At 44.7% G+C, this 27,112-nt stretch overlaps 1 protein-coding gene across 2 annotated transcripts in view; it reads left to right on the top strand.

The window, feature by feature from the left end:
- Positions 1 to 27,112, top strand: part of TTF1 (transcription termination factor 1) — a 104,686-nt gene that overhangs the window by 61,012 nt on the left and 16,562 nt on the right. For both annotated transcript variants that reach the window (XM_073600528.1, XM_073600529.1), the window contains exons 8-11: positions 6,702 to 6,915; positions 10,008 to 10,097; positions 15,281 to 15,343; positions 26,269 to 26,354. In XM_073600528.1, the coding sequence (XP_073456629.1) occupies positions 6,702 to 6,915; positions 10,008 to 10,097; positions 15,281 to 15,343; positions 26,269 to 26,354 (453 nt within the window). The remainder of the gene's footprint in view (positions 1 to 6,701; positions 6,916 to 10,007; positions 10,098 to 15,280; positions 15,344 to 26,268; positions 26,355 to 27,112) is intronic.

Raw genomic sequence — 27,112 nt, 5'->3', positions numbered from 1 at the left:
TTCGGCCGCTCTCAGGGACGTTTTAAACTCCTCCCACCTTTTCCATTTTATCTCAAAAGCGCCCATTTTCATACCCTCACTATACCTTAAGTATTCTAGGTTATGTATTTCATTGATTTTCTCTAGCCAATCCTTCATTGCGGGTCTTTCTGTTCTTCTCCAATATTTGGTTATCAAGCTTTTGGCCGCATCCAAAAGATGCGGCAGTAGCGTTCTCAGATAGGCTTTATTAGGCATTTCACTTAAGTGAAATAGGCAAACCCAGGGGTCATCTGGTATACTGATCCCTGTTATATCTTTAATAAAACCCCTCACCTCTGTCCAGAATATTTTTATTATCGTGCATTGCCACCAGATATGGGTCATTGATCCTAATTCCTTGCACCCCCTCCAGCAATATTGTGGGGGTCCGTTATGAAATTTGTTCAATCGATCTGGAGTCAAATACATCCTGGTTAGGCATCTGTAGTTTAACTCCAGGATTTTACTATTGACTGACGTAACTGCTGCTCTGCTTAGGATCAATGACCCCTCTAGGGGAGTAAGCTCCCTACCTAACTCCTTCTCCCACTTCTTTATGAAAGAGGGGGTTTCTGTGTTCCCTAGACCTATCAATAATCTATATGTCTGGGAGAACCCCCCCCTTCCTGTCTTTACCCAGGCACATTTTCTCTAGTGGGCGTAGGTTTTCCTTTGATCTAATTGGTTGTGGGAGGGATCTAATAAACTGACTCAATTGGTTGTACCGCCAAGTATTTATTACCAGCAAACTTTTTTTTTCCTTTAACTCCTGATATGTGCATATTTTGTTCTGTTGCATGACGTCTTTTAACTGTATGTTTTCATCTAATAGCCATCTCCCAAACCACTCCCCTCTCCCTGGTGCAAAGTATGCTGAGTCCTTAAGTGACATTAGAGGGGAATTGTATCCCCAGTGCTCCCTCTTGTGAACCTTGTCCCATATCTTTAGTGCGTGTTTAGTGATCTCGTGCGTTTCAGAACTGAATTCCCTTAAATGTGGGGGTATCCAAATTATTCTATTCAACCTAGCATTGCTAATCTCCCTCTCCATTTTCACCCAGTGTTTATCTGCTTTATTTTTTGCCCAATCAATTACTCTGGCTAGAGCTATAGCTTCATAATATTTACACACATCTGGTGCTCCCCATCCCCCATTACCTTTCGTTTTTGTCAATTGTGTAAATTTTAAACGTGGTGCTTTTCCTCTCCAGATAAACCTTAAAAAAATTGATTGCAGTTTTCTTAGATATGCCTGTGGGAGTGCCACTGGCAACATTTGCATTATGTAGGTAATTTTTGGCAATACTACCATTTTATATATGTTTATTCTCCCTCCCCAAGATAATTGTCCTAGGTGAATTCTACTAAGTTCTTGCTTAATCTCGTTGAGAAGTGGTATGATGTTGGCATGGAAAAGCGTCTCATATGAGGTTGTGATCTTAATCCCTAGGTAATTTAATTCTTTTTGCCCCCATAAAAAGGGGAAGTGCTTCTGATATGAATGATCTCTGGTTTTGCTGGTGTTGAAGCTTAGTGTTTCAGATTTATTTGGGTTTATTTTAAAGTTAGAAAGCTTGCCATACTCTAACAGGATTGACATTATATTCGGGAGGGATATCCTTGGGCGCGATATGTATAAGAGGATATCGTCCGCAAATGCGGCTAGTTTATATTGATCTTTACCTATCGTTACCCCACTAATATCCGGGCACCGCCTGATCTTTTCTAGTAGGGGCTCTAGGGCTAATACGAACAAGACGGGGGAGAGCGGACACCCCTGTCTTGTCCCATTATACATATCGAACGGCTCTGAAAGGACTCCATTTGTTCTTACTCTAGCAGTAGGTCCCGAGTACAATGCCCCTATTCTTCTACGTATCTTGGTCCCAGAAGCCCATCTCCTCTAGTGTGCCCATCATGAAGTCCCAGTCTACTCTATCAAATGCTTTTTCAGCGTCTATTGACAAGAGTAGACTTGGGACTCCACTTTTCTTCAGCTGCTGCACCGCCAGGAGGGTCTTGATACTATTATCCCTGCCTTGTCGGCCTGACACGAACCCCACCTGATCTGGGTGCACAATCCTTTCTATTATGGGTTTTAGTCTATCCGCGATTACTTTAGCATAAATTTTCGTGTCGACGTTTAGGAGAGAGATCGGCCTATAGCTTGAGCATACTGTGTTATCTTTGCCTTCCTTTGGGATGACCGCTATTATGGCTTCTAAAGCTTCCTTTCTCATTTCTCCTTTTTCCCCAGTATCATTCATATAGGAGCACATTTTTGGTATTAGGAAATCCTGGTATTTTTTGTAGTAAAGCACCGTCAGTCCATCTGGGCCTGGACTTTTTCCCATTTGCAACCCTTTGAGCGCTTTCCTCACTTCAAGTTCAGTGTATGGGGCTTCCAAGGTAACTTGTTCACTTTCTGAAAGATTAGCCAGGCCACTATCTTCTAGATATTTTTTAATTTTCCCTTGTTTTTCTTCCCTCTCTTCAATACTAATTTTTTTATTTATAGCATACAGTCCCCCGTAGAACTCCTGGAAAGTCCTGGCAATGTCTTTATCTTTATAGGCAATCTCGCCTGATTTAGTTCTTATTTTATCGATATAATTATTATTTTTCTTTTTTACTTAGGACCCTAGCCAGGAGCCTCCCGGGTCTGTTGCCTCCTATATATCTTTCTTTCTTAACCCGGTTGTACACCTTACGGTTGTCTATTTCTATGAGCTCTCGCATGGCTTCTCTTTTTTTATGTAATTCCACCATTATCTCCTCTTCTCCCGTTTGCTTATGTCATTGTTCCAGCTCCTGAATGCTTTTCTGTATAGCTAATCTTTCCTTGGCCTCCTTTTTCTTCCTTTCTGAGCCCGCTTTTATTAAGATGCCTCCAATATAAACTTTATGAGCCTCCCATACTACAGCTTCTGAGGTTTCCTCAACCGAATTAGTTTTAAAGTAAAATTCTAGTCCTTCCTTGATACGCTGGTCTATATCTCTATCGTGCAATAAATCCTCGTTTAATCTCCAACTACTGGAAGGCTGGTTTCCTTTAACTGATTTCCACAGAAGGCTTACTGGAGCATGGTCGGAAAATGTAATCGACCCTATTCTTGTGGCTACTACCTCGTCTACATACCTATGTTCCACCAAAAAAAAAATCTAATCTAGAGTACGTCGAGTGTACGTGGGAGTAGTAGGAATAATCTCTATTGTTCGGGTGTTGCAACCTCCAAATGTCTAACAGTTGGCATTGGTGCAGTTTCCTTTTGAGTTTATTCATCCATATCCCTCCGGTCCCACGGACACACGACGTACTATCTTTCCCTGGGTCAAGGCATATATTGAAATCTCCTGCAATGATGGTCCTCCCCCTTTTAAAGCTTTCAAGTTTTGAAAGGATGCCCAATAGGTACCCCCCCCCGGGGTTGGTGTTTGGGCAGTAGATGTTTGCCAGCGTACATTCCACCCCGTTAAGATTGCCCCTGAGAAATAGAAACCGTCCCTCAGGGTCAATCATTCTTTCATCTAACCCAAACCTAATATTTTTGGCAAAGCCTATCGCTATACCTTTTGAACTCTTAACTGGGGAGTCCCCGTATTCCCAGTTTGGGAAGTCCCTCGAGCGTATTCTTTGATTCCTACCCACGAGGAAATGCGTCTCCTGCAGGAAGACTACCTCTGCCTTGAGGAGCTTCAACTCCCCCACTATGTTTGCGCACTTCACGGGAGAATTGATACCCCTCACGTTGTATGAGATTAAGTTTATCCCAGCCATCCTATTGACGCACCTCCTCGTAGGCTGAATCTATCTTTTAAGTCTAGAGAGCGGGGGGCAGTGCCACGCATGCCGGTCTTGCCCTCCCCCCTCCCCCTCCCACCCCCGTCCCTCCCTCATCCCCCCCTTGTCCTCTCCCCCACCTCCCTCTTCCCTCTCCCCCCCTTTTGGGGTAACGGACCTTCTCCTGGCCCTTTTAACCGTGGCCCTACTAACTCCTCCTGGCCCCCCGGTTTTCCCCCTGGAGGTTGAGCTCGGGGGTACCATCTTTGGATCTGCCCGCTTTCCCCTGAGTACCCGACTCCCCCCCCTCCTCCCTGCTCCCCTCCCCCCGCCATTTTCGCCCCCCCCCCCCCCCTTTTTTTTTTTTTTTTTGTATCTCTCCTTTCTTTTTTTTCCTTTCTTTTTTTCCTTTTGTTTGTTGTCATATTACAATCTTGTGTCTCCTGTTTACGGTCGCCTCATATTGGTAACTGGCTTCCAGGCAGGTGTCCCCTCCCTGTTCTCTTGGGTTTCGGATTTTTCCCACCACCCCGGAATTTCCACCAGTGGCACTTCTAAGCGTTGGCAGAATTTTTGTGTCTCTTCTGGGAACCTAAGTGTCGCAGAGCGACCCTCCTTGTGTGCAGTCAGACATGCCGGGAAGCCCCATGAGTATTGGACGTCATTTGCTTTGAGATGGACTAGGAGTGGCTTGAGAGTTCTTCTCCTGGCTAGAGTTTCTGCAGATAGGTCTGGGAAGATCTGTAGGCTTTCCTCTCCATATTTCACTTGTTGATTTGTTCTTATGCTTGATTTAATCTTTTCTTTGTCTTGGAAATTGTGAAATCGGACAATTACATCTCGTGGGGCATCTCCCCTATTCTCCACTGGCTTTCTTATCCTGTGGACCCGCTCCAACTTGATCTTAGGTCTATTATCAGTTGGATCTAGGCGATCTCCAAAAATTTGGTCTATTATTTCTTGGAGGTTTTCTTTCCCCCCTTCCATCTCGGGCAGCCCTCTTATCCGCAGGTTCTTCCTCCTATTACGGTTCTCCTGGTCTTCCAGTCTGTACCGGAGATTTCTTTGTTCTCTTTGGATTTCTTCTATTTGCTGTTTGAGGACTTTTATCTCCATTCCCTGAGTGTCCGTTGTTGTTTCCAACTCTTCCACTCTTTTTAATGTATGGCCCATGTCCTGTCGGATTGCTCCGATCTCGCTTTTAATTATTGTTTCTAGTCTTGCGAACATTTCTGCCATCTCCCTTTTTGTTGCTATTTGTCTGTCCTCCTGGGGGGCCTCTGCGGTCTCTGCCCTTGCCTCCATACTTAAAGTGTTGGTATCCATCTCCGCTAGTTGTCTTCGTGTACTAACTTTGGGTAAGGGTTCAGGGGTTTTACATTTAGGACCGCCAGCCTTCCCTGGACTCCCTTTATTCCCATCTTGGACCATATATTTCCTTATAGCGCCCGGGCTCTCGCTTGTTCTATTACTACTAGCCGTGTTGGCTGCGGCCGCCTTCCCTCCCCTTCCCTTCATTGTGCTATTCACCCTGGGGGTCCTGCGGGGTAGGTATGGGTGTCCTTCCGGTATGATCCCTTGTGTGTTTATGTGGTGTGTATTCTATCCTTCTCCGGTACTCTTTGCCGTCACCGAAGGGTTGCTTTCTTCTGGGGTCCCTGCCCCTTTGGGTCGGGTATTTTCCGTAAGCCCCTGATCTTTCTGGGGGTTGCTCTCACTCCCTGTATCAGGGCAGTACCGTTACTATGGTTTTAAGTCCTTGAGAGGAGGGAGCGGCACACCCAGGAAGAGAGAGATGGGGGAGGCGGGAGCGATCAGGCGGGGGGGGGGAGACCCTCCAGCTCAATGGCCCTCCAGTTGAGCCAGTTGACAATTCTACAAATCCTGCCAGTTAGCTGCTTTCAGCTACTACAGTATTAACAAGTCCCATTCCCAGTTATCTTCAGAGGTGCGTTTTGTGTGTGAGCTGATAATACTGACATAACATGAGAATTGTAAAACGTGTCCACCTTTGAACTGCCTTTCTATCAGACATATCCTTCGCTTCTTATGTATAACTGTGGAGCTAACTGCACATGTTTATCGCTGATTGAAATCAATGAGAGTCATAGCAAAACAATAGCCTTCCACAGTGAGTGGGGATAGTTTACATTAGCAGATTGACAGGGTTATAAGATTGCTTTTCACGGTTTTAGCCTGTAGTACCCAGTCCCCTGCAGAGAAGGGGGATCTCACAAGTTGTTTGAGGAAAGAAGAAAGGCACTTACCCCCTCAGTCGCATTCAAACGGTCTTACCCAGCCCCTTTTTTTTTTTTTTCCCTGTGTCAGCTGCTCCTTCCAACGATGGAGTGCTTCAGTTCGATTCACTCCTTGTTTGGCTGCCGTCCACTTCCTTTACCTCCTGGCGTGCCTGAGCATGCCCGAGGTACTTTAGTGTGGCTGGGGGGTTCATGCCCGATATCCTGCGGGGGATTGACAAAACTTTTGCGGCGCGGCGAAGGTCATCGGGCTCCGGGGCTCCCGGTTCCAGCGCGGGGGGGGGACGAATCTACCTAGGGGACAGGGTTGCTCTCAGCCGCACGCCGGAGCTGGAGGAGGAGACGTCCGGCATCCCGGGATCAGCAGCCGGTCCAATTAGCCACCCACATCCGGCTCCTCCCTCCAGCCAATTGCCCTCAAGTCAGACAACCAACTTGACTCCCCTCCTATCCTAAGATGACCAACTTATGCCTTGGCATTTGCTCCCATGATTTTCTCTAAATGAATTCTATAGTGCTGGTTTTCACCGAGAGAGCCAAGTATTTAAGCACTGGGGCAGAATGATCAGGAAGGATAGAAAAAGGAAACTAAAAGCAAAGGGGTTGTAGGATTCTTTAGTAATATGGTTTCTACTTTGTAGAGGTGACTGGGGGAAAGTGGAGTGTCGAAGAGGTAAACCTGCTTCTTAAGGCTGTGAAGAAGTTTATTCGGAGTTCACTGAAAAAGAAGGGGGAGAACGTCTCGAGAACGGAGCCTCAAACAGTCCCTAAGGAGATGCTCTTCACCGGAATTCCCTGGTCCAAGATAGAGAAAAAGGTGAAGACCAGGAACTGGACACATTGTAAATCCAAGTGGTAAGCAGGTCATATTTTAAATGGCACCGCCACTGTCTGTCTAAGCCTCCTTATTGGTCCCGTCAGGTGATATATGGCCTTACTAACCAATAGATTTATGGGTGGAAAGATACCTAAATGAGCTTTTACAGGAAAAGTCAAGACTTATATTTCAGCTGCCTATGTTTCTGATCTGTGGATGACGTTGATATGGGTTTTTTATGAAAGGTGGCCTCTACTTTTAAGTATTTTTTCATTGTATACAAAGACTAAATTAACCAGATATGTGACAGATCTTGCCTAGGCAGGGCAGTGGGTTCACGTTAGCATCAGACCTTCTAGCAGCTCATACTCTCACCACCAGAAGGAAGAGAAATACCTGGTAGTTCAATGGTAATAGTGTTGGATCCCCTCTTTCCTCCCACGTAATACAGCCGGTGCTGGGCTGTTGGCCATTCAGGCCCCCAACCCTGTGTGATCTCCAATTAGGGGTCAACTTTCAGATATGTTTTATCCACAAGAGGCGGTAGTATCAGTGCAGTGCAGGAAGTAGAGTATGCATATGTATGTAATGAGCAAATATGGCTGCTGTACATAACCCTATTGGGACTTTTTTTTGAGGCACTTTGTAACAACGCATATGTGTAAATTTAAAAAAACAGTATAATTTTATTAATACAGAATCAGAAAGTTTAAAAACATAGGTATGGCATACAGCATTGCTTATAATGTAACTGCCCTGAATAACCTAGATCAGTGAAGGCGAACCTTGGCACCCCAGATGTGTTGGAACTACATTTCCCATGATGCTTATGCACTCTGCAGTGTAGGTGAGCATCATGGGAGAGATATAGTTCAAAACATCTGGGGTGCCAAATTCGCAATCACTGACCAAGATGGAATGTTGCGTCTTCCCTCACCGACGCGTTTCAGAGAAAACAAGTCTTTCTTCAGGGTTGTATAAAGTATCATCTCTAATGCAATAAACATGTCATGCATTGTAATTAGCAACAATATTCACTTCTGAATAAACCTATTTGTGTATAACAATTCTTCACGATGGGGTGAAGGGTTTCATTAACCCTTGGTGGATCATGACTACTGCATGTTTTTAACTTTATACGGCGCGGTTATGCTCATCTCTGTCCATCTGATTGGGAGTAATTGTTATATATAAATATGTTTGTTCAGAAGTGAATATTGTTGCTAATTACAATGCATGACAAATGTTTAATAGCATTATAGAGATGTGATACTTTATAGACCCCTGAAGGAGACTGGTTTTCTCTGAAACGCTTCGGGTGAAGGAAGAGACATCAAACCATCTGTTATTCAGGATAGTTACATTATAAACAATGTTGTATGCCGTACCTATCTTTTTAACCACTTACGGACTGCCCGCAGTCATTATACGTCGGCAATTTGAAGAGAAATATTGTTGTTATGGCAGCAGCTAGCTGTCATAACCCCAGTATCCACTTCTTCAGCGGGCGGTCCGCTTTCAGATAAAAGTGGTCTCTGTGGCGGATTCGCCGTGAGATCACTTTTATCAGCGGGAGGGGGACATCCCTCCCGCCTCGCTCCAGTGCCCTTCGCCGCTTACCGGGGCCGCCGGCAGTGGCGGAAACTATCGCGTCCTTTTCCCTGCTTGGCATGGAGCTGAGTGAGGGGAAGATGGCCCCTACCCGTCTCCATACCATTGCAGGGCAGAAGTGACGTCAAAACGTCACTTCCGCCCATAGCTCTTTCAAAAAGAAAAGTTTTTGCTTTAACAACATTTTTTTTTTTTTTTTAATTGCATTTTAGTGTAAATATGAGATCTCATATTTAAGAGGTCCTGTCATGCTTTTTTTTTCTATTACAAGGGATGTTGTCCTTGTAATAGGAATAAAAGTGACGTAATTTTTTTTTAAAAGAACATTGTAAAAATAAAAAGTAAAATTTTATTTTTTTTTTTTAAAACGCGTCCCACCGAGCTCGCGTGCAGAAGCGAATGCATATATGAGTAGCGCCCGCATATGAAAACTGTGTTCAAGCCACAAAGGTATCGCCGCAATCGTTAGAGCGAGAGAAATAATTCTAGCCCTAGACCTCTTAATTTTTTAAACCTTGCATATGGAGATTTTTAAGGATAAAAGATTTTCGCCTTTCCACGAGCGGGCGCAACTTTGAAGCATGACATGTTGGGTTTCAATTTACTCAGTGTAACATCATCTTTCACAATATTAAAAAAAATAATTGGGTTAACTTTACTGTTGTCTTATTTTTTAATTCAAAGGTGTATTTTTTCCAAAAAAAAATGCGCTTGTAAGACTGCTGCACAAATACGGTGTGACAAAAAGTATTGCAACTACCGCCATTTTATTCTCTAGGGTGTTAGAAATAAAAATTATATAATGTTTGGGGGTTCTAAGTAATTTTCTAGCAAAAAAAAAAATGATTTTAGCTTGTAAACAACAAGTTTGAAAAAATGGGCCCGGTTCTTAAGTGGTTAAACTTTCTGATTTTGTATTAATAAATTTGTACTATTTTTTTATTTAGATGTATGCTTTGTTACAAAAGTGCCTAAAAAAGTCCCAATAGGGGAATGTACATTTATCCAGTTGACGTATCAGGGATGTGGCACTGATCAGAATACAGCTACCAATGGAAATATTCAGACTGTTAATATTTACATCAAGCTGATCTCTTTAGGCCTGGTTCAGACCAGTGCGATTTCAGAAGCAATTTGAGTTGCACAGAATCGCATGAAAAGGGGAGTCGCATTGTTTTCAATTATGCCTGTTCACATCAACAAGGCACGATGTTGGAAAAGGGCTCTGCACTACTTTTTGAGGGAATTCAGTGAGATTTTGGCCCCAAAGAATATACAAACCACAACCAAATTGCATCCAAGTTGCATTGCATAATCAAAGTGAAAATTGGATGGCAGTAGTGTGAACCTAGGCAATCCATCAGCTGATTGGGCATGAGCTAGTTCACTCTGCACTGCGTCTGTTTTAAAGGGTAATGCTTTATAGAGGATTTGCATTTTTCTTTGAAACTTCTATTATTATACAGGATTTAATAAAATAATACATGGCTGTGCTTTTCTTTTCTTCTTTTTATTGTAGGAATGATATTCTGCTAGTGCGGATGAACAATGGTATTCGCTATTGTGAGCGATTATTCAGCTTACAGGCCAATATAGAAATTATCAAATGGTAAGTATGACAATAATAGTGTATTCATTATTTAGAACTGTTTTTAGTCTTCAAGGGTAACTCCACTTTCGTGGGGGAAAAAATGGCAAATAAAGAAAAAATAATATAGCGTGTACAATTGCGAAACAAGTCATATTGTAATTGAATGTTATTAAAAATTACCTTTCCTTTTCAATCTGCAGCCGCTATAATTTTCTATAAATGCAATGCAATATGGCTACATGGAGTTCTGTACACAGAATGTGTACTGTCCACGCCCCAGAAACCTAATTTCCTGCTTGTGTGATTGGCTCCCCAATTTTCCCAGAAGTCTGCCTAAGATACAAGTCAGATTTCAGGCATCCCCTGCAACAAAAACGTCATTTTTGGTGAGCTCTTTCCAATAGGAACACGTCTAAAGAGATGTAGGCCCAACCGCTTTCCTCATTAGTGCTCTGCAGCTGCCACAGCAGATAATTATGAAACCACTCCCATTAGACTCACTACGCACAGAGGCTCAGACAAACGCACAGGGATTTATTCAGAATAAGAAAAGGTAGGAATCTGCACCAAAGGTTGTTATAATCCTTCTATTGTACAGAGATCAGGAAACAGGAATGTTTTTTTTCCTCAACAAAGTTGGAGTTACTCTTTAACCGCTTTGCCGACCAGCCGCCGTCGTTATACTGCGGCAGGCCGGCATGATCCCGCGAGCCATTGTAGCTGTACGTCGGCTCCTTTAAGCGGGATAGCAGGCGCGCGCCTGCTGCACTGCGGGGGTGCTGATGCTTGTGACAGATGGTCGCGATAACCGCCGGCCACAAGTGATCACAGGCACGAGAGTCAGAACAGGGACGTGTGTGTGCAAACACACAAATCCCTGTTCTGTTCTGTGAGGAGTGACAGATCGTGAGTTCCTAATAGCTAGGAACCACTATCTGTCATTTCCTCTAGGTCAGTCTCCTCCCCCTACAGTTAGAAACACACACAGGGAACACAGTCAACCCTTGATCGCCCCCTAGTGTTAACCCCTTCCCTGCCAGTGACATTTTTACAGTAATCAGTGAATTTTTCTAGCACTGATCGCTGTATAAATGCCAATGGTCCCAAAAATGTGTCAAAAGTGTCCGATGTGTCCGCCATAATGTCGCAGTCCCGATAAAAATCGCAGATCGCCGCCATTACTAGTAAAAAAAAAAAAATAATAATAAAAATGCTATAAATCTATCCCCTATTTTGTAGATACTATAACTTTTGCGCAAACCAACCAATATACACTTGCGATTTTTTTTTTTTTTTTTTTACCAAAAATATGTATGAGAAAAAATTTGCTTTTTTTTTTTTTAAAAAAATGGGGATATTTATTATAGCAAAAAGTACAAAATATTGTGTTTTTTTTTTTTTTTTTTCAAAATTGTCGCTCTCTTTTTTTTTTTTTTTGTTGTTTATAGCTCAAAAAATAAAAACCGCAGAGCCGATCAAATACTACCAAAAGAAAGCTCTATTTGTGGGGAAAAAAAGGACGTCAACTTTGTTTGGGTGCAGCGTCGCACGGCCGCGCAATTGTCAGTTAAAGCAAAGCCGTACCGAATCGCAAAAAAATGGCCCGGTCATTCAGCAGCCAAATCTTCCGGGGCTGAAGTGGTTAATGTTTTAACTACTTGAAGACCAGACCTTTGACACTTTTTTTGTTTACACGTAAAAATCAGTATTTTTCGCTAGAAAATGACTAAGAACCCCCAACAATTTATTTTTTATATAAAGGAAGACAATGGCACATGTGTAAAAAAATAAATAAAATGATGTCAATTATCACTATTACAGTGTAGATTGTCCAGCGGCACCATAAAAATGAGATATAATCACAATAAACAGCATATAGAAAAAAGTGATGCAATAAACATGAAATTGCTCATGTTAAAGTCCAACTGTAGAAAAATACAAATCCGTGATGGGTAGTTGAATCCAAAAAACCCTCAACCTTGTGCGAGCACCGTCACCAGAGGCAATATAAACTCTTACCAGAGCCTGGACCCTTTATTACGAAGGGTCAAACAGGCTTGATGTAACAATCTTTGCAGGGGTCATCAGCTGGAGATGTGTCCTCAGATCAAACAGGGCAAAAGCAGGATACTCAAACCAAGCTCCATCCATCCCACGATCAGATTGGTCATAAAATGAAAGAGACGCCAGATAGTGTAAAATCCCAAAAGGCTTGTTTAATATAAAGTATTGCACTTACATTAATTCAGGTATAAACCAGCGTTGTATACAATAAAAGGTGGCCTCCCTAAGACATGCAGGCACTGTGCAAAGAACGTGATAGCAGGAAACCGCTCCTCTAATCCTGTTAGGCAGTGTATAATTAACTAGACCACAGCAGCCAATGTTAGATCAGTAGAAGATGAATTGATCAGTTGCTGTGGGCTATTCCACTGTATTATTGTTACACCAATGGAGGTCCCTATGCCTTCTAAACAAAAGGCAGCCAGCATCAGGTCAACTGATTTTTGGTTGCCAGTCATTCACAATGTGTCCTCCTCTTTCAAACAAAAGGCAGCCACTAACCAGGAGCAGGGCTTGCACCTAAGTTTTAAATTGCTCCTTTGGTGCTTTGATCAATAAAGTGCAAATCACGCACAACTCCATAAGCCAAATTTCTATGTTTTGGATTAAATGCCAGACTTAAAGCGGGGTTCCACCCAAATTTTGAACAATATCTGTATGTATTCTCTTCCTTGCCTAGATGCTGACATGCCGTTTAAAAAAATTTAAATCGTCGTAATTACCTTTTTATTTTTCTATTCTTCTTTGCACTTCCTGGTTCTCCTCCCGTGGGAGTAGGCGTGTTTCTAGCCTCTCCCAGACTCCTAGGAGCTAGTCTCAGGCTTCCCAGGATGCCACTGAGCATGTGCGGGAACGAGCGGTGAATGCTGGGAGCACAGCATTCACCACATCCAGGAAATAAATGCTTGTGGGCTTCAAATGCCCACAATGAAGATGGAAACCACCTGCAGTGAATAATATAAGTTATTCTTTCCGACAAAATCTGACACAGGCGGACATATTACACACAATATGTGAGTATGTAATGCTGAGAAGAAAAGTTTGTGAATGAACTAAAAAAAAAAAAAAAAAAACGATAGGTGGACCCCCGCTTTAACAAAGGGTCAGTCAGGAAAGTAAAGGCATTGTACAAATATTTTTTGTTGCTTTAACTAGTTATTAGTGTAGTTATATTCCCTGTGCAGTTTGCTTGCATGTCTTTGTAATGACAGGCACCCATGTTGTGGCTGCAGTTTGTAGTGTTATGGCTGATCGATTTCTCCTATGTCCATGTATTGCTTTAGCTAGCTTGCCCAGGAGTGCCAAGGGACAAGACAGCTTATTGTTCTGGGTCACATGCATTCTATGCATGCCTTAGCATCTGCACTGTGTGCCAGCACAAATGTGGCAGCCTTAATGTGTTTAAAAAAAAAAAAACTTCCAGCTGCATGTGTGTCTGTAAATGTTCTGCCTGCATGTGTTTGTATCAGATTTGATTGTTGTATAGCTCTCACCTCCCCCAGTGCTAGATTAAGAGACCCAGGGATTGTGGCATATATAGTTTCTTTACATGTCAGTCACACTATACAGACAGGTGTCATGCATTAACCTGTGCAGTGCAATGGCAAATATCCCAAGGTTCTACACAGACAGAAACTGCTGATACAGGAATGTGAAGATTTACTCTTCTAAATGCCGTTTGTACAGGGCAATAAAAGTGAAGTGAAACTACATGATCAATGCACATCTTATGCAGGTGAAAACCACAAGGTGCACTTAGGAAGGTGTACAATGCCTTTTTTATATGCAGCTTCTTGGACTAGGGAGTTGTGTGTCATTTTATGAATTTTTTTTTTTTTTTAAGGTGTTGATTTAAAGCGGAGTTCCACCCATTTAAAAATCAGCAGCTTCAAAAAGTGTAGCTGCTGACTTTTAATAATCAGACACCCACCTACACCATAGTCCAGCGATGTGGGTGCAGGAAGCCTCGCTCCTCTCCCCGGTGCTGCCATTCTAACTGCGGGCTCCCAGCTGTGGCTGGCCAGGCACACCTCTGGGACCTGTGACGTGTCCCAGGAGATTGCAGGGAGGGAGGGGGGAGAGGTGATCTATCCTCCGGTGGTGCCAGGGAGGAAGTGGGAGCTGGGTGCCTGTAAAAATAGGGTACACACTGCTCTCAGGGGGTCACCAGTACTTAAAGCGGAAGTTCAATCTTTGGGTGGAAATCTGCTTTAAGTTTTCATAAGGTGCATGTACAAGACGAAAAGGTCCAGAAGAAACACATACAGAGGAATATGCATATCAATATTTGACATATGAAATCTGGAGACATGGGTCAGTAGAACATGCCTTAGTACAAAATAAAGACATGAACTTTAACTAATAACATCCATTCATGTACATACATACAGTTTGCTGTACTTTTAGTAATTAAAGAGTTCTCAACCTTTTGAACACTGGTTCCTTGCATGGGTTGAGATGGATGGATCTTTTATCCCAATATGGGTGTAGCCATTCCACAGGGCATGGTTTTGAGGTATGCAATTTGCTAGGAAAGGTGACGCATGACAGGAAACCCAAAGAGATGGCACTCTTATTACACTTATTAGACCCTGTTGTCTTCTCCCAGTATGACCTCCAAGCCCAAGACCTGCCTGTCTGTTACACTGAGAGCTGCACAGCCTCTAATTAAAAAAAAAAAAAAATCTACTGGTCGAGCGCTCTTTTCCCTATTCGTGCACACTGTGATCTCCATTCATTCCTAAAGAAAGTCTATAGTCCTGACTGCTGTGTACACTTATTTAATCCTCAAATCCATTTCTAAGCACTGTGACGAAATCCGAGGCACATGCGGTGGGGGGAATGGTTTGTGATTTTCTGACAAATTGTGACCTTCCTCCTACTTTCATTTGATACATGCTTTGTCTGTTTGTGATGCCAAAGTATTGGATTCAGACACTAGCTTTTTCAGGAGGCCAGGAATGGCACCTTTCCCTCCCTCCCCTTTTTTTCCCCTAATAAATGTACATTGAAATGGTAAGTACACATAGTTCTGCATGCGCTGTATTGACAGTGTTATTACATCTAGGAGTTGATTTACTTTTTTGAGGTGTAGGGATAAATATACACTGCAGTTTTTTTTTGTGATTGCTTTGTAGGTTGCATGAGTCCGAACTACATAGAGGACAAGTGAATTGGCTGGAAATGGCTAAAGCCATTGGGTAAGTAACTTCTAGTTGTGTACTCTTTGTTGTGAAAGGATTTTTAAAACATAACTTGAGCATAACTCGGTAAAGATCGCGACCAGGTGGTCAGAATCTGCCCACATGCCTGGACTGACACCTGGCTCAGCAGGCCGCTGAGAGCCTGAGCCGGCCTCTCCCGGCCCCTTCACAGCCCAGCACTCCAGTGAGTGCACGGGGGGAGGGGGGTTGGCAGAGCAGAGAGCCGTTGACTGACAGTCACCAGCTCTCTGCTCAGGGATCTCTGGGTACTGAGCGATTGTCACTGTTTGCTCGGTTCTCAGTCTCAGAGGTGCAGAGGGACCGATGCTGCATCCACCCAAGTATGATTACCAAAAAAAAATAATCCCCATACTTCTCTTTTTTTAAAAAAAAACAAAAAAAAAACCTTGTACATTAACTTGGAGAAAAAAAAAAATTCTAATGCTGCAATTGATCCAGAGGAAGCAAAAATCATAATTTTCTCTAACTGGTAGAAAAATGTACTTGTAGTACATTTTGGGGCACAGGATGAGTATTTTTGGTACTTTGAGTTTTGCTACTGCTTCAGGAGACTGGACAACTGCTCTCTGAAATGCAAACCATTTCCTATTTTCTGTTTTATATTTTATCAAGATATTTTTTTCTGCTATCTAGATTCTTTGGTTGCTGCACAGCCACTGGGGCTCATTGTTGCAACCTCAAATTAGCTGTTACTCAGCTTTGCCCAGTTGAACTGTACCTGGTCCCTGCCAGAAAGAAGGGCTGGTCTGTAATGTTTTCTTTGGGTAATACACCCTGCATTAGGTGCTTACATAGGCAATGTGTTTAGCTGCAGTGTGCTCTACAGATCCAAGACTGGTCCCACGCCTCTAGGGGAGCCCTCTCCCTGAAAACCCCTTAGGGGATATGACGATCGAGAATATTCCCCTGGATCCTGCCTGTTGGGGCACACCCCTCCCCCCCCATCCTGTGCACAAGTGGGGGTCCATGGAGCACATTCCAGACCACTGTTGCAGTAAGGGAGGGCCTTGCCAGGTTGCACCCCTATAAAGCTTAATATTGGAATTGTGGCTGTGACTTTACAATGGCAGACACTGGGGCACTTTACATACACATGGTGCCCAGTGGCCGTTATGCCTAAGGCTGCGTGGTGCATTTAAAATGATGCCCTCTAGCCCGTGTGGGCACTGGCTGTACCACTTCACTTTTCATGTGCACTATTTCTGGGTTGTGCATGCTTTCTGACTGCCATCCTGCCCTCCCTGGAAGCAGCACCATGAACATGAGCACGTTTCCTCTGGTGTTCCCTGCTTGACACAGACAACCACATGAACCTCCCTGCTCCTGCAGTGGTCTGTGAGTACCCCTTTTGGGATCTACACTTTACACATTAGTGGTATGCCAGATCATGGGGCAAGCGATCCAGTGTGCTCTCCCAATTTTGATCTTCTGGCAGCTCGCATGGGCCTGACCCCAACCATCCTGACATTTGTCTTCTGATGAGGGTGGCATCCTCATTGCAGTCTTCCTCACCTCCCTGAGGAGTGGATCACTCCTGAGCATTTACCAAAGAGGAAATTTCTGAGCCTGAGTCTTTTTGGAAATGATAGCGGCCTCCAAATGCAGGGAATGCAAACATAACCCAATATGTTCTTTTTAAAGTATATCTTTGCATTCCCTGAAGCTGCAGTTGCTTCTGCTCAGTCAGCCGAGGATGAGGATGATTTGGACCTTATTCTGCTTTGAGGACAGGGTGCACAAGGAGTTTTAGTCTGCAGATATTACTCCAAACCATAAGGTCATTGGCCATTGGTCGTTATTGTCAGTCGGATTAGATTTGGAGCTGCCTGCATTTGCCACATCTATAATAACTAGCTTGGATTCTCTAAGAGCCCTAAACCTGTTAAGACTTTTCCAGCGTGTTCCCAATTGCATCTGGGCCTGTACAGTGATTGGCCTTTCTAAAGCTTCATTCTTCCTTGCAGCAACCTGCCATTTAAACCATGACTTTAGCTGTCCAGTCCAAGTTTATTTCCCACGATCCTGGATCTATCCTGATGGATCCTTCTGTCCTCTGGCAACTGGAGTTTATGCCCGTGGCCCTACTCTTATCTACACAATAGTTAGTGGATATTCTAAGCCAAATATTTGGGCCTCCTTTTCTGTGCTTATCTGAAGTTTTTTGTATGACAATATTGTACATAATGAACTCTAAAATATGGTCATAAGGATAAAAATAATAATGATAATAGAGTCCGTAATATGACACAGAAAGGTAGATGATGAGGGTGATGTAAAGAGTCCACATTCATGGCAGCCTTCCGGTAGGAGTGAAAACCATATTCCCAAAAGACACTGAAAAACAATGAAATGGAGGCGCCTCTGGGTGCAGACTTTAAAACAACTTTTAATAAAAAGGCAACAACATAGTTTGCACTCACATTTTAGAAGAAATGTTCAGGCATAAAAAAGTCCCAAGGCAATCAAGGGGGTCCGTGAGGTCAAATTCTCCCAGCCGTGGATGTGTGTCCTCTAGCTGGTTCCAGAAGCGCTGGATGTAAGACGGCCGACAGTGAGGAAGGAACACCAGAACGAGGCTTGGGGAGCAAACAGTGATCCAGGCGAGGGGTGATGACGTCACGCATTGTGCGACGCTTTTCCTGAGCCGGCTATCCCATTATGGGATAGCTGGATGACCTTTTTCTGAGGGAACAGTCAGTCAATATAGGCATTTTGGTCAATGTGCAATGAACCATGCAGAACCTGCAGAGATTCAGGTGTATTCTAAAGCTCCAGGAATCCGTGTTGGAACCATCTCATCGCTTAGAGTAACTGGGCCTGAATTTACATATGGGCTTATCAAAGGTTTTTCTCCTCCTCCCATGTTCAGACATGCATTCCGGGAGCCAACCCACCCTCCATTGTTGCATGTCAGTCCTTGGCCTAATGTTGTCCTCCTTCATGGCAGTTCCATATGCCTTATTTCACTCTAGAATGTTGCAACCATTTTTCTGGTGGCATGGAGCAAGAGTCTCTGGATCACCCCATATGCTTGACCAGCAGAATCTGGTTTGCCCTGGCATGGTGGGGCACAGGTTTGGGGCTAGAATCAAGGAAACCCTTCTCAATGGTTTGGAAGGTGCTTGCCTTGGACATCAGTCTCTCTTCTTCCCATGGTGATTTTCTTCCTTTCAATTTGCCAGCAAGTGTTTCTGCATGCTTTTTTTTCCCTTGCTTGTACTAATTTTTTAAGTGAGGAAAAACAGAACTTTAGATCGTCTACTCCCCTGTTTGAGAATGTATGTGCACAATACAGCGTACTGACTAATGCTGGCCATACACTATATGAAAAATTGGCCGAAAAATCATTCATATAGACACTTCGTTCGTTTTTCGGCAAGTTAATGGGCACAAATCGATAATTGTTTCTGACGTTTTTGTGGGAAAAAAATGAATGGCAAGTTTGGAAAATTTCTGCCGAACGTACGATAAATTGCAAGGTTAATGTGTTTCCCGTCCAAACTGTCTGCACTAGGTATATGTAAAAAAACAAACAAAAAAATTATTTATGTCCACTGAACGATTTATCGGTCGTTACATGATGGCACGATCGTTTACAGTCCCGGTTTTTTGAAAATGGGTTCGGGCGATTTTTCGTATAGTGTATGGCCTGCATTAGAATGACTTCTTTCTAAGATACTGAAATATTGATGAATACCCATGCTAGCATTAGCAGACTTTTTCTCTCAGGAAAGTTTTCTTTCAAGTGGTATTAAATCCAAAAGCAAACATTTTTATTATATTGCAGCTTACTAATTCTTAGAAGCCATGGCAGCTTAGTTTTGTGTGTGTGTGTTTTTTTTTTTTTTTTTTTTTTGCTTGCTTTCTTTTCATTTTCCTATGGTGATCCCTAAAGTCTGTTTATCAAAAGAACTAGCTGTCTTGCAGACTGTATAAGTTACAGGGATGAGACCAACTATTTACCACTAATGGGTACTTACAATGATCAGCTTTTATTTATGTAAAACCCCTGTCCTAATAGAAAACAACTGTTAGTACATCTAACACTCCCATCCCACCAGACTTTCCAAATGTTCCCTTTGCTCCCTCATCCACAGTGGAGGCACTCTAATACAGACGATGTGTTACTGGCCGAATGACTAGGTCAAATCAGTGTGGAAAAAAGCCTAATTAAAGAAAGCAAATGCAGTCACCACATCTAATGGTACGCTGCTATATATATATATATATATATATATATATATATATAATGAGATCTGTGTGTGTATATATATTAAATAGAGAGAGATATCTCTATCTGTATAGATAGATATCTATCTATATATATTTTTTTTTCTATCAATTTTTGGGTTTAATAACGCTTTAAAGTAAACTTAACAAAATACCAGAATTCTTAGATTTCCCTCTCCAAAGTCTAAAACCTGGAGAACTTTGAGAAAACTTCTACAATTTTGGTACACATGTTGGAGTTGCGGAGAGGAGAAAAAGTTGTTGACCTGAATAGCAAATGTTGCGTTTGTATGTTGTAACCCCTTGCCACACTAACCACTATCAAAAACCAAATAAAAGATTTTTGGCAAGGTTTGGACTTTAAAGGTATGTGAAGGTATCAGTAGCTGTCTTCATTATGTTGTAGCCTCTTAAAGGAGTTGTTAAGGCAAAATGTTATTTATCTTAATGCATTCTATGCATTAAGATAAAAAAAAACCTTTTGTTTGTAGCAGGCCCCCCAGCATCCCCTAATGCTTACCCTGAGCCCCTTCTCTATCCAGCGTTGTCCACGATTCTCTCGGCCATCCGGAACTCTCCTCTTGATTGGCGGGGGCACAGCCGTGGCACCATTGGCTCCCGTGGCTGTCAATCAAAGTCAGTGAACTAATCGGCGAAGAGAGGGGGCCGGGTCGGGGCTCCTTGTCTGAATGGATATATGGAGCTCGGCTCGGGTGCCCCCATAGCAAGCTGCTGGTCTATGGGGGCACTTATCAGGAGGGAGGGGCCAGGAGCAGAGAAGAGGGAACCGAGAAGAGGAGGATCCAGGCTGCTCTGTGCAAAATCACTGCAACAGGGCAGGTAAGTGTAATATATATATTTTTTTTTTATTAAGCGAGACTTTACAATTACTTTAAGTCCCCTTAAAGCAGAACTAAATAACGGAAAATTGTATACTCACCTTTCCGTAATTTTCCTTTCCTGTCGTATCTTCATGGCAGCATACACTTTGGGTTGTGACTCCGCCCCTCACAACCTGATAGGACCACATAGCTATAAGTTGTAAAGATGGCCCCCGCCCCAGTATTCTCCGTATATATATCACCTTAGACGGGTGGGAAATTGTATGCTGCCATGAAGATACGACAGGAAAGGAAAATTACGGAAAGGTGAGTATACAATTTTCCGTTTTCCTGTCGCATCATGGCAGCATACACTTTGGGGAGTAACTCGCAAAGACTGGGTGGGGATTCAAACTAAGTTTATTAATCAGAGAACAGAAGAATTGGCCTGGATAACTGCTCTTCCGAAATCCACTGTGGGTAAACAGGCGGAATCCACTTTGTAATGGGTCATAAAGGTGTTCCTGGAAGACCAGGTAGCCGCTCTGCAAATTGTCTCCGCCGAGACTCTACAATATGCCGCCCAGGAGGTTGCCACTGCCCTGGTGGAATGTGCCCTTAAGCCCTCAGGTACTTGCTGACTGCTCAATGAATAGGCCTTTTTTATGGTCTTCACCAGCCATGATGCAATGGTGCGTGAGGATGCCGCTTGACCTCTCCTTAATCCATGCGGAATAATTAGGAGACTTTCCGTTTTCCTGATGGATCTGGTAGCTGAGAGGTACTCCAGGACATTACCCTTGACGTCCAGTGGGTGAGGATCGCCCTGTTCCGTGGTGAGTGCCGGAAGGTTAATCTCTTGGTTGAAGTGAAAGGATGAGGATACCTTGGGTATGAACCGGTCTGAAGGTTTTAAGACTAATCTGTCTGGCAATACTACCAGATATGGATCACTAACCATTAAGGCCTGCATCTCTGACACCCGCTTAGCCGATGTTATGGCTATCAGGAATGAGACTTTTAGCATCAGATCCCATAAGGATATGTTCTCATTCGGAAAGAAGGGTTCCTTAGATAGAGCTTCAGTACAACTGAGAGGTCCCAGACTGGGAAGGAAGGTTTCCTAGGAGGTCTCAGCTTTAGACAGGCCCGTTGGAACTGAACCACAAGGGGATCTTGTGCCCATCTGACTCCTGTCAGGGCGGACAAGGCCGAGACTTGGACCTTTAGAGTACTTGATCTAAGACCCTTCTCTAGGCCTAGTTGAAGGAACTCCAGGACCTGTGACACCGATGGTGAGGATGAGTCCCAACCTTGCTGTTGAGCGAAGGCGGTAAACTTCTCCCAGACTCGCCTGTAAGTAATATTCGTGGTAGGTCTCCTGGCCTGGAGTAGGGTATCCACCACTCTCTGGGAGCATCCTTACTCTAGGTACCTAGCCCTTTCAGCCTCCAGGCCATCAAATGTAGCTTCTCCGGGTTCGGGTGAAGAAGATGACCCTGGGAGAGTAGGTCTGGTGACAACTGAAGGGGCAGGGGATCTGCCGTATTCAGCTGTATCAGAGTGGTAAACCATGGCCTCCTCGGCCAGAAGGGAATTACTGCCACCACCAGTGCCGATGACTCCTTGAGTCTCAGGAGAAACCTCGTTATGAGTGGAGTTGGAGGAAAGATGTATCCTAGATGGAAATTCCAGGGGTGCAGGAGACAATCCGTCCCCTCCGCCGAAGGGAATGGTATTCTCGATAGAAATCTCCGACATTTCGCATTCTCTGGGGTTGCCGCCAGGTCTATCTCTGGAGGACCCCAAGTCCTGGATATGAGGGCGTAGGCCTGTGGGTTCAGAGACCACTCGTGTTTGGAGGTGAAATTCCTGCTCAGCGAGTCGGCCAGCACATTCTGAACTCCCGGAACATAGACTGCCCTTAAGCTTAACAGGTTCAGTTGTGCCCACTCTAGAACAGGACGGACCGCCTACATCATGGACCTGCTTCTGGTGCCCCCCTGCCTGTTGATATAGGCAACCGCGACCTTGTTGTCCATTCTTAGAAGAACATGTTTCCCTCTCAAAAGCGAGCCGAAGGACAGGAGCGCTTGGAATGCTGCTCTCATTTCTAACACATTCGACACTGTGTCCTGTGCCCTGAATGTCCAGCGGCCTTGGGCCGCAAAGTGCTGATGGTGGGCTCCCCACCCCTGCAGACTGGCATCTGAGGTCACCGTCTCCTGGTAAGGGGTGATTATGTGCTTGCACCTTCCTAGGTTGCGAGGCCGTATCCACCACAGCAATGACTGCTTCACCTCTTGAGGGATGTGAATCGACTGTGACATCGAAACACCGTTCCACTGGCTCAGGAAGGAAATCTGGAAAGGCCTCGAGTTCCATTGCGCCCACTGAACCATCGGAATGGTGGATGCCAAGGAGCCCAGGATACTGAGGCATGTTCTGGCTGGTAATCTCCTGGCCGAGATGGCCTTCTTCACTTTCTGAATCAGGTGGGAAATCTTCTCCTCTGGAAGTTCCACCGTGTTCTCTCTCGTGTCCAGCTCGGCCCCTAGAAAGACCATCCTCTGAGTGGGATGAATACTGCTCCTCTTCCAGTTTATCAGCCACCCTAGAGACTGTAAAGTGGAGACCAGGATTCCCCGATGCTGGATGAGAGACTCCTTGTTGTTCGAGAGAAGCAGGATGTCGTCCAGGTAATGGTGGACTCTCAATCCCCTCTCTCTCAAGTGGGCTATCACGGGCAATAGGACCTTCGTGAATGTCCTGTGTGCGGTGGAGATCCCGAACGGAAGACTTCGGAATTGGAAGTGCCAGCTGTTTATCGTGAAGCGGAGGAATCTCTGGAACTCTGAGTGGATCGGGATATGTAAGTATGCGTCTTGCAGATCGATCGAGAGCATCCAGTCCCCCCGATTTATTGCTTGAAGGATCGACTGGAGGCTTTCCATCCTGAATGTTTCTACCCGGATTGACCGGTTGAGTTTCTTTAGGTCCATAACAGGACGGAAGTCCCCTGACTTTTTTCGTACTAGAAAAAGTGGGGAATAGAAACCCTGACCTCTTTGGGATGGTGCGACTTCCACTATTGCCTGTTTCCTTAACAGATCCTGGATGTACTGGACCAAAGACAACCTTTTTCTCCCTGGAAGGAGGAAGCCTGGTTGCGCAGAAGTGACCCCTTGGGGGGCGGTTCTTGAATGACCACCTGTGTCCGACCCGGATGGTGGATACTGTCCATGGGTCCTTTATCAATTCCGCCCAAACCAACCCGAATCTTGTGAGCCTGGCACCCACTACCGCTGGTTGGGCGGACGTACCTTCAAAAAGGTTTCTGTTCATTGGAAGCAGGCGTTTTGGTTTTCTGAAATTTGAGGAAGGACGTCTGAGGGTTATTCCAAGTTCTCCTGTACTCCTTCCCAGGCCTATAGGACTTTGCATCCCTGTATCTCTCCGGGAGATTGCGCTTGAAGGGAGGCGCTCTTTGTTGTTTTGGCCTTCTGTCTGAGGGAATAAGACCAGACTTCCCGCCTGTCACTTTGGATATTGCTGTATCCAGCTTTGCACCAAAGAGGTTAACTCCATCATATGGAATCCTGCACCAGTTGGACTTTGAGGCCGGGTCGGCCGACCAGGGCTTAAGCCATAACGCCCTCCTGGCCATTACCGTTGCTAGCATAGACCTTGAAGCGGACCTAATGGTGTCCACCGAGGCTTCCGCCACAAAGTCTCCTGCGAGACTGAGTTCCTGTAGGGCTTTAACGATCTGGTCCTGATCTGCGCCTTCAGCAACGAGCTTCGCGGTGTTCAAAGACCACCCGGAAATAGCTTTCCCGACTGCGGCCAAAGCCACTGCTGGTCTGCAGGCGCCTCCTGCAAAAACGTAAGCCCTTTTAAGGTCCGTGTCCACCTTCCTGTCCAGGACATCCCTGAACGTCACTGCGTCTTCAATGGGAAGCGTCACATGCCTGGCTAGGCGCATCAAAGAGGCGTCCACCACTGGAGGGGAGACCAGGGGAGCTACTCTGGGCTCTTTCAGAGGATAGAGCTTAGTAAGTCTGTTAGAAAGACTAACCTTCTTCTCTGGATTCTGCCATTCTTCCTTAATAAGCTCATCCAGTTCCTCTATAAATGGGAAGGCTTCAGGTACCTTCTTGAGATTCGGGAAATACTTCCTTTGCTTCTGCTGTACCTCCTCAGGTTCCTCCCAATTAATCGCTTCCTTGACCGATTTTGCAAAGGGTCCTGTGAGCGAGAAATCAAAGCCTGCTGCCGCTTCCAGTTCTTCCTCGTCTGATGGAAACTCTTGTTCCCTAGATGTACTAGGATGGGATGGTGAGGCGCTCAGGGCTGTAGCCTCCACATCTGGGGTTGAGATATGCGTAGCAGGGACCCCGGTAGGTTCCACAGTGACTAGCTTCTTCTCCCTGGTGGCTTCGTCCATACACCTGCGGCAGGCCAGCCTGTCTGGTAGAGCTGTGGCCCCGCATACCCAGCAAGCATTCCCCGCTGGACGGGGAGGATGTGCAGGAGACTGGCGTCTACGTGCAGGGGATCTTCTATAATGGGAATGTCTATGCCTGGAGTAGGAACGGCTCCTCCTACGGCTTCCCCTGTGGGCTGAGCGACTTCGCCTATGGCTGGAGCGGCTTCTCCTGCGTGAGGTCTCTCTTCGCCTTGACTTAGACGATCTTGATGACCTGGTAGGGCCGACCGATTAGGCAGCATTAGTACGATCCTGCTCTCTTTTTCAATCTTCACTACTTACCATGAACACCCCCCCCCCTTACCTATTGGGCTGATGGTGATCTGCTGGGGCAGCGGTCTCCATAGAAAGGATAACTGTGATATCCTGGAGGGATACAGGCAGGTGTAAACATGCAAGCAAACAAACAGAGGAACCAGGGGGAGAGAGAAACACTTACCCCAAGGAGGGAGCGTCAGAGGTGAGGCAGAGCTGATAGCAGAGTTGATAGCAGCGTCAGATATGCTCAGGAAGCTGGAGGCATCAGAAATGACATCTCTGAGCTTTTTAAATAAACCGTCATGGCCGCCGGGGTCATGAACCGGCCGCACATGTGCAGTAGCACCGAGCCGCTCTCGGCGCCATCTTGGAACCTGGCAAATGTGCCAGGACGCCCTAAAATGTTTACTGAGCATGTGCGGAAGCGCTGAGACATCCGAGGACACAGGGGAGAGACAGAGGAGAACCACAGAGCCCAGCAAGCTGCACCAAGAGATGGAAAAGACAGATGGAGACCGCTGCACACAACTAAGCCTGTTTAAGGCTTATACTGGAGCCACACATACCCCTGAGACCACCAGAGTGGGGTTCCTTCCATCTAGCTCATTTAGAGGCTGTACAGGCAAGGACTTCCACCCAGGAGAGGCTAGAACCTGGCTGGGGCGAGTTCGGTAAGGGGGTGCTTCTGACATCTTCAGTCCTTCTCAGGTGAGGAAAAATAAGAGAATACTGGGGCAGGGGCCATCTTTACAACTTATAGCTATGTGGTCCTATCAGGTTGTGAGGGGCGGAGTCACAACCCAAAGTGTATGCTGCCATGAAGATGCGACAGGAAAAAAGGTTTTTTTGGCAGGAATTGGGCTTTAAAGATATGTGGAGGTATCAATAGGTGTCTGCATTGTTATGCTGTAAACTCTTCAGCCCATGATGGACAAAGATACCAAACCCAGAAAAAGATGCAGCAAGGAAGCTTGTGCATGTCACTTTGCGGGAGAGAAAGCGAACATATGCTTCTTTAGTTCCATTTTAGGATATTGACAAGTTTAAATTCAATTGATGTCTTGAGTTTTCCACTTACTCATTAAAGTTGTTTACTGTTTCAGAAATATTCCTCCAGGCACCTTGCAGCAAAAGGTTTACAAGCTGAAGGCCCGGAATGTTCCTGACTGGCAGAGTCTGAGTTTTAAAGGTACTCTCCATTTTCACTGAGTATACGTTTGATTGCACGTGGTCACATATGCCTTTTTAAAGCAGGGATCAGCAACCTTTTTCCACTTAAGGGCCGTATTCAATGTATATGAATGCATGGAGGGCCGCATTCACCTGCTAATAAATGAAGATCATAATCTGGCCTCTTTTACATTACCCAGCCCCCACTCTTCTGGACCCCTTGACATTACAAAGCCCCCCTCCCATGTTATGCTTTAAAATTGCGCACACTTGTGGGATGGGGACAAACTACTATGCTTTAAAAATGTTTACAGGTTACCAGTTTAGAGTTAGAGGAGTTCTAGTGCTAGAATTATTGCTCTCCATCCAACGATTGCGCCGATACCTCACTTGTGTGGTTTGAACACTGTTTACGTTTGCGGTTGCAAATTATGTATGTGTCCGCTTCTGCGCACGAGCATAGGGGGATGGGGCACTTTAAAAAAAATATATATATATTTTTTTTAATTTTTTTAATTTTTACACTGTCCCTTTAAAAAAAAAAAAGTCTAATCACTTTTATTGCTGTCAGAAGGAATGTAAACATCCCTTGTGACAGGTATTCTTTATGGAGGGATCTGGGGTCTATAACCCCAAATTCCTTCTTTGCCCTTAAAATATTTAAAACACCAAGTTTGGCTGTTTTGAATACTGTCTTTTTTTTTTTTTTATTTAGCGCCTTTAAGTCTTCTGTAAACCGGAAGTGATATGACATCGCTTCTGGGTTACTAGACCCGA

Source organism: Aquarana catesbeiana, linkage group LG09, assembly GCF_042186555.1.
Source record: "Aquarana catesbeiana isolate 2022-GZ linkage group LG09, ASM4218655v1, whole genome shotgun sequence".
NCBI lineage: Eukaryota > Metazoa > Chordata > Amphibia > Anura > Ranidae > Aquarana > Aquarana catesbeiana.
This window is presented reverse-complemented; position numbering and strand designations above follow the sequence as displayed.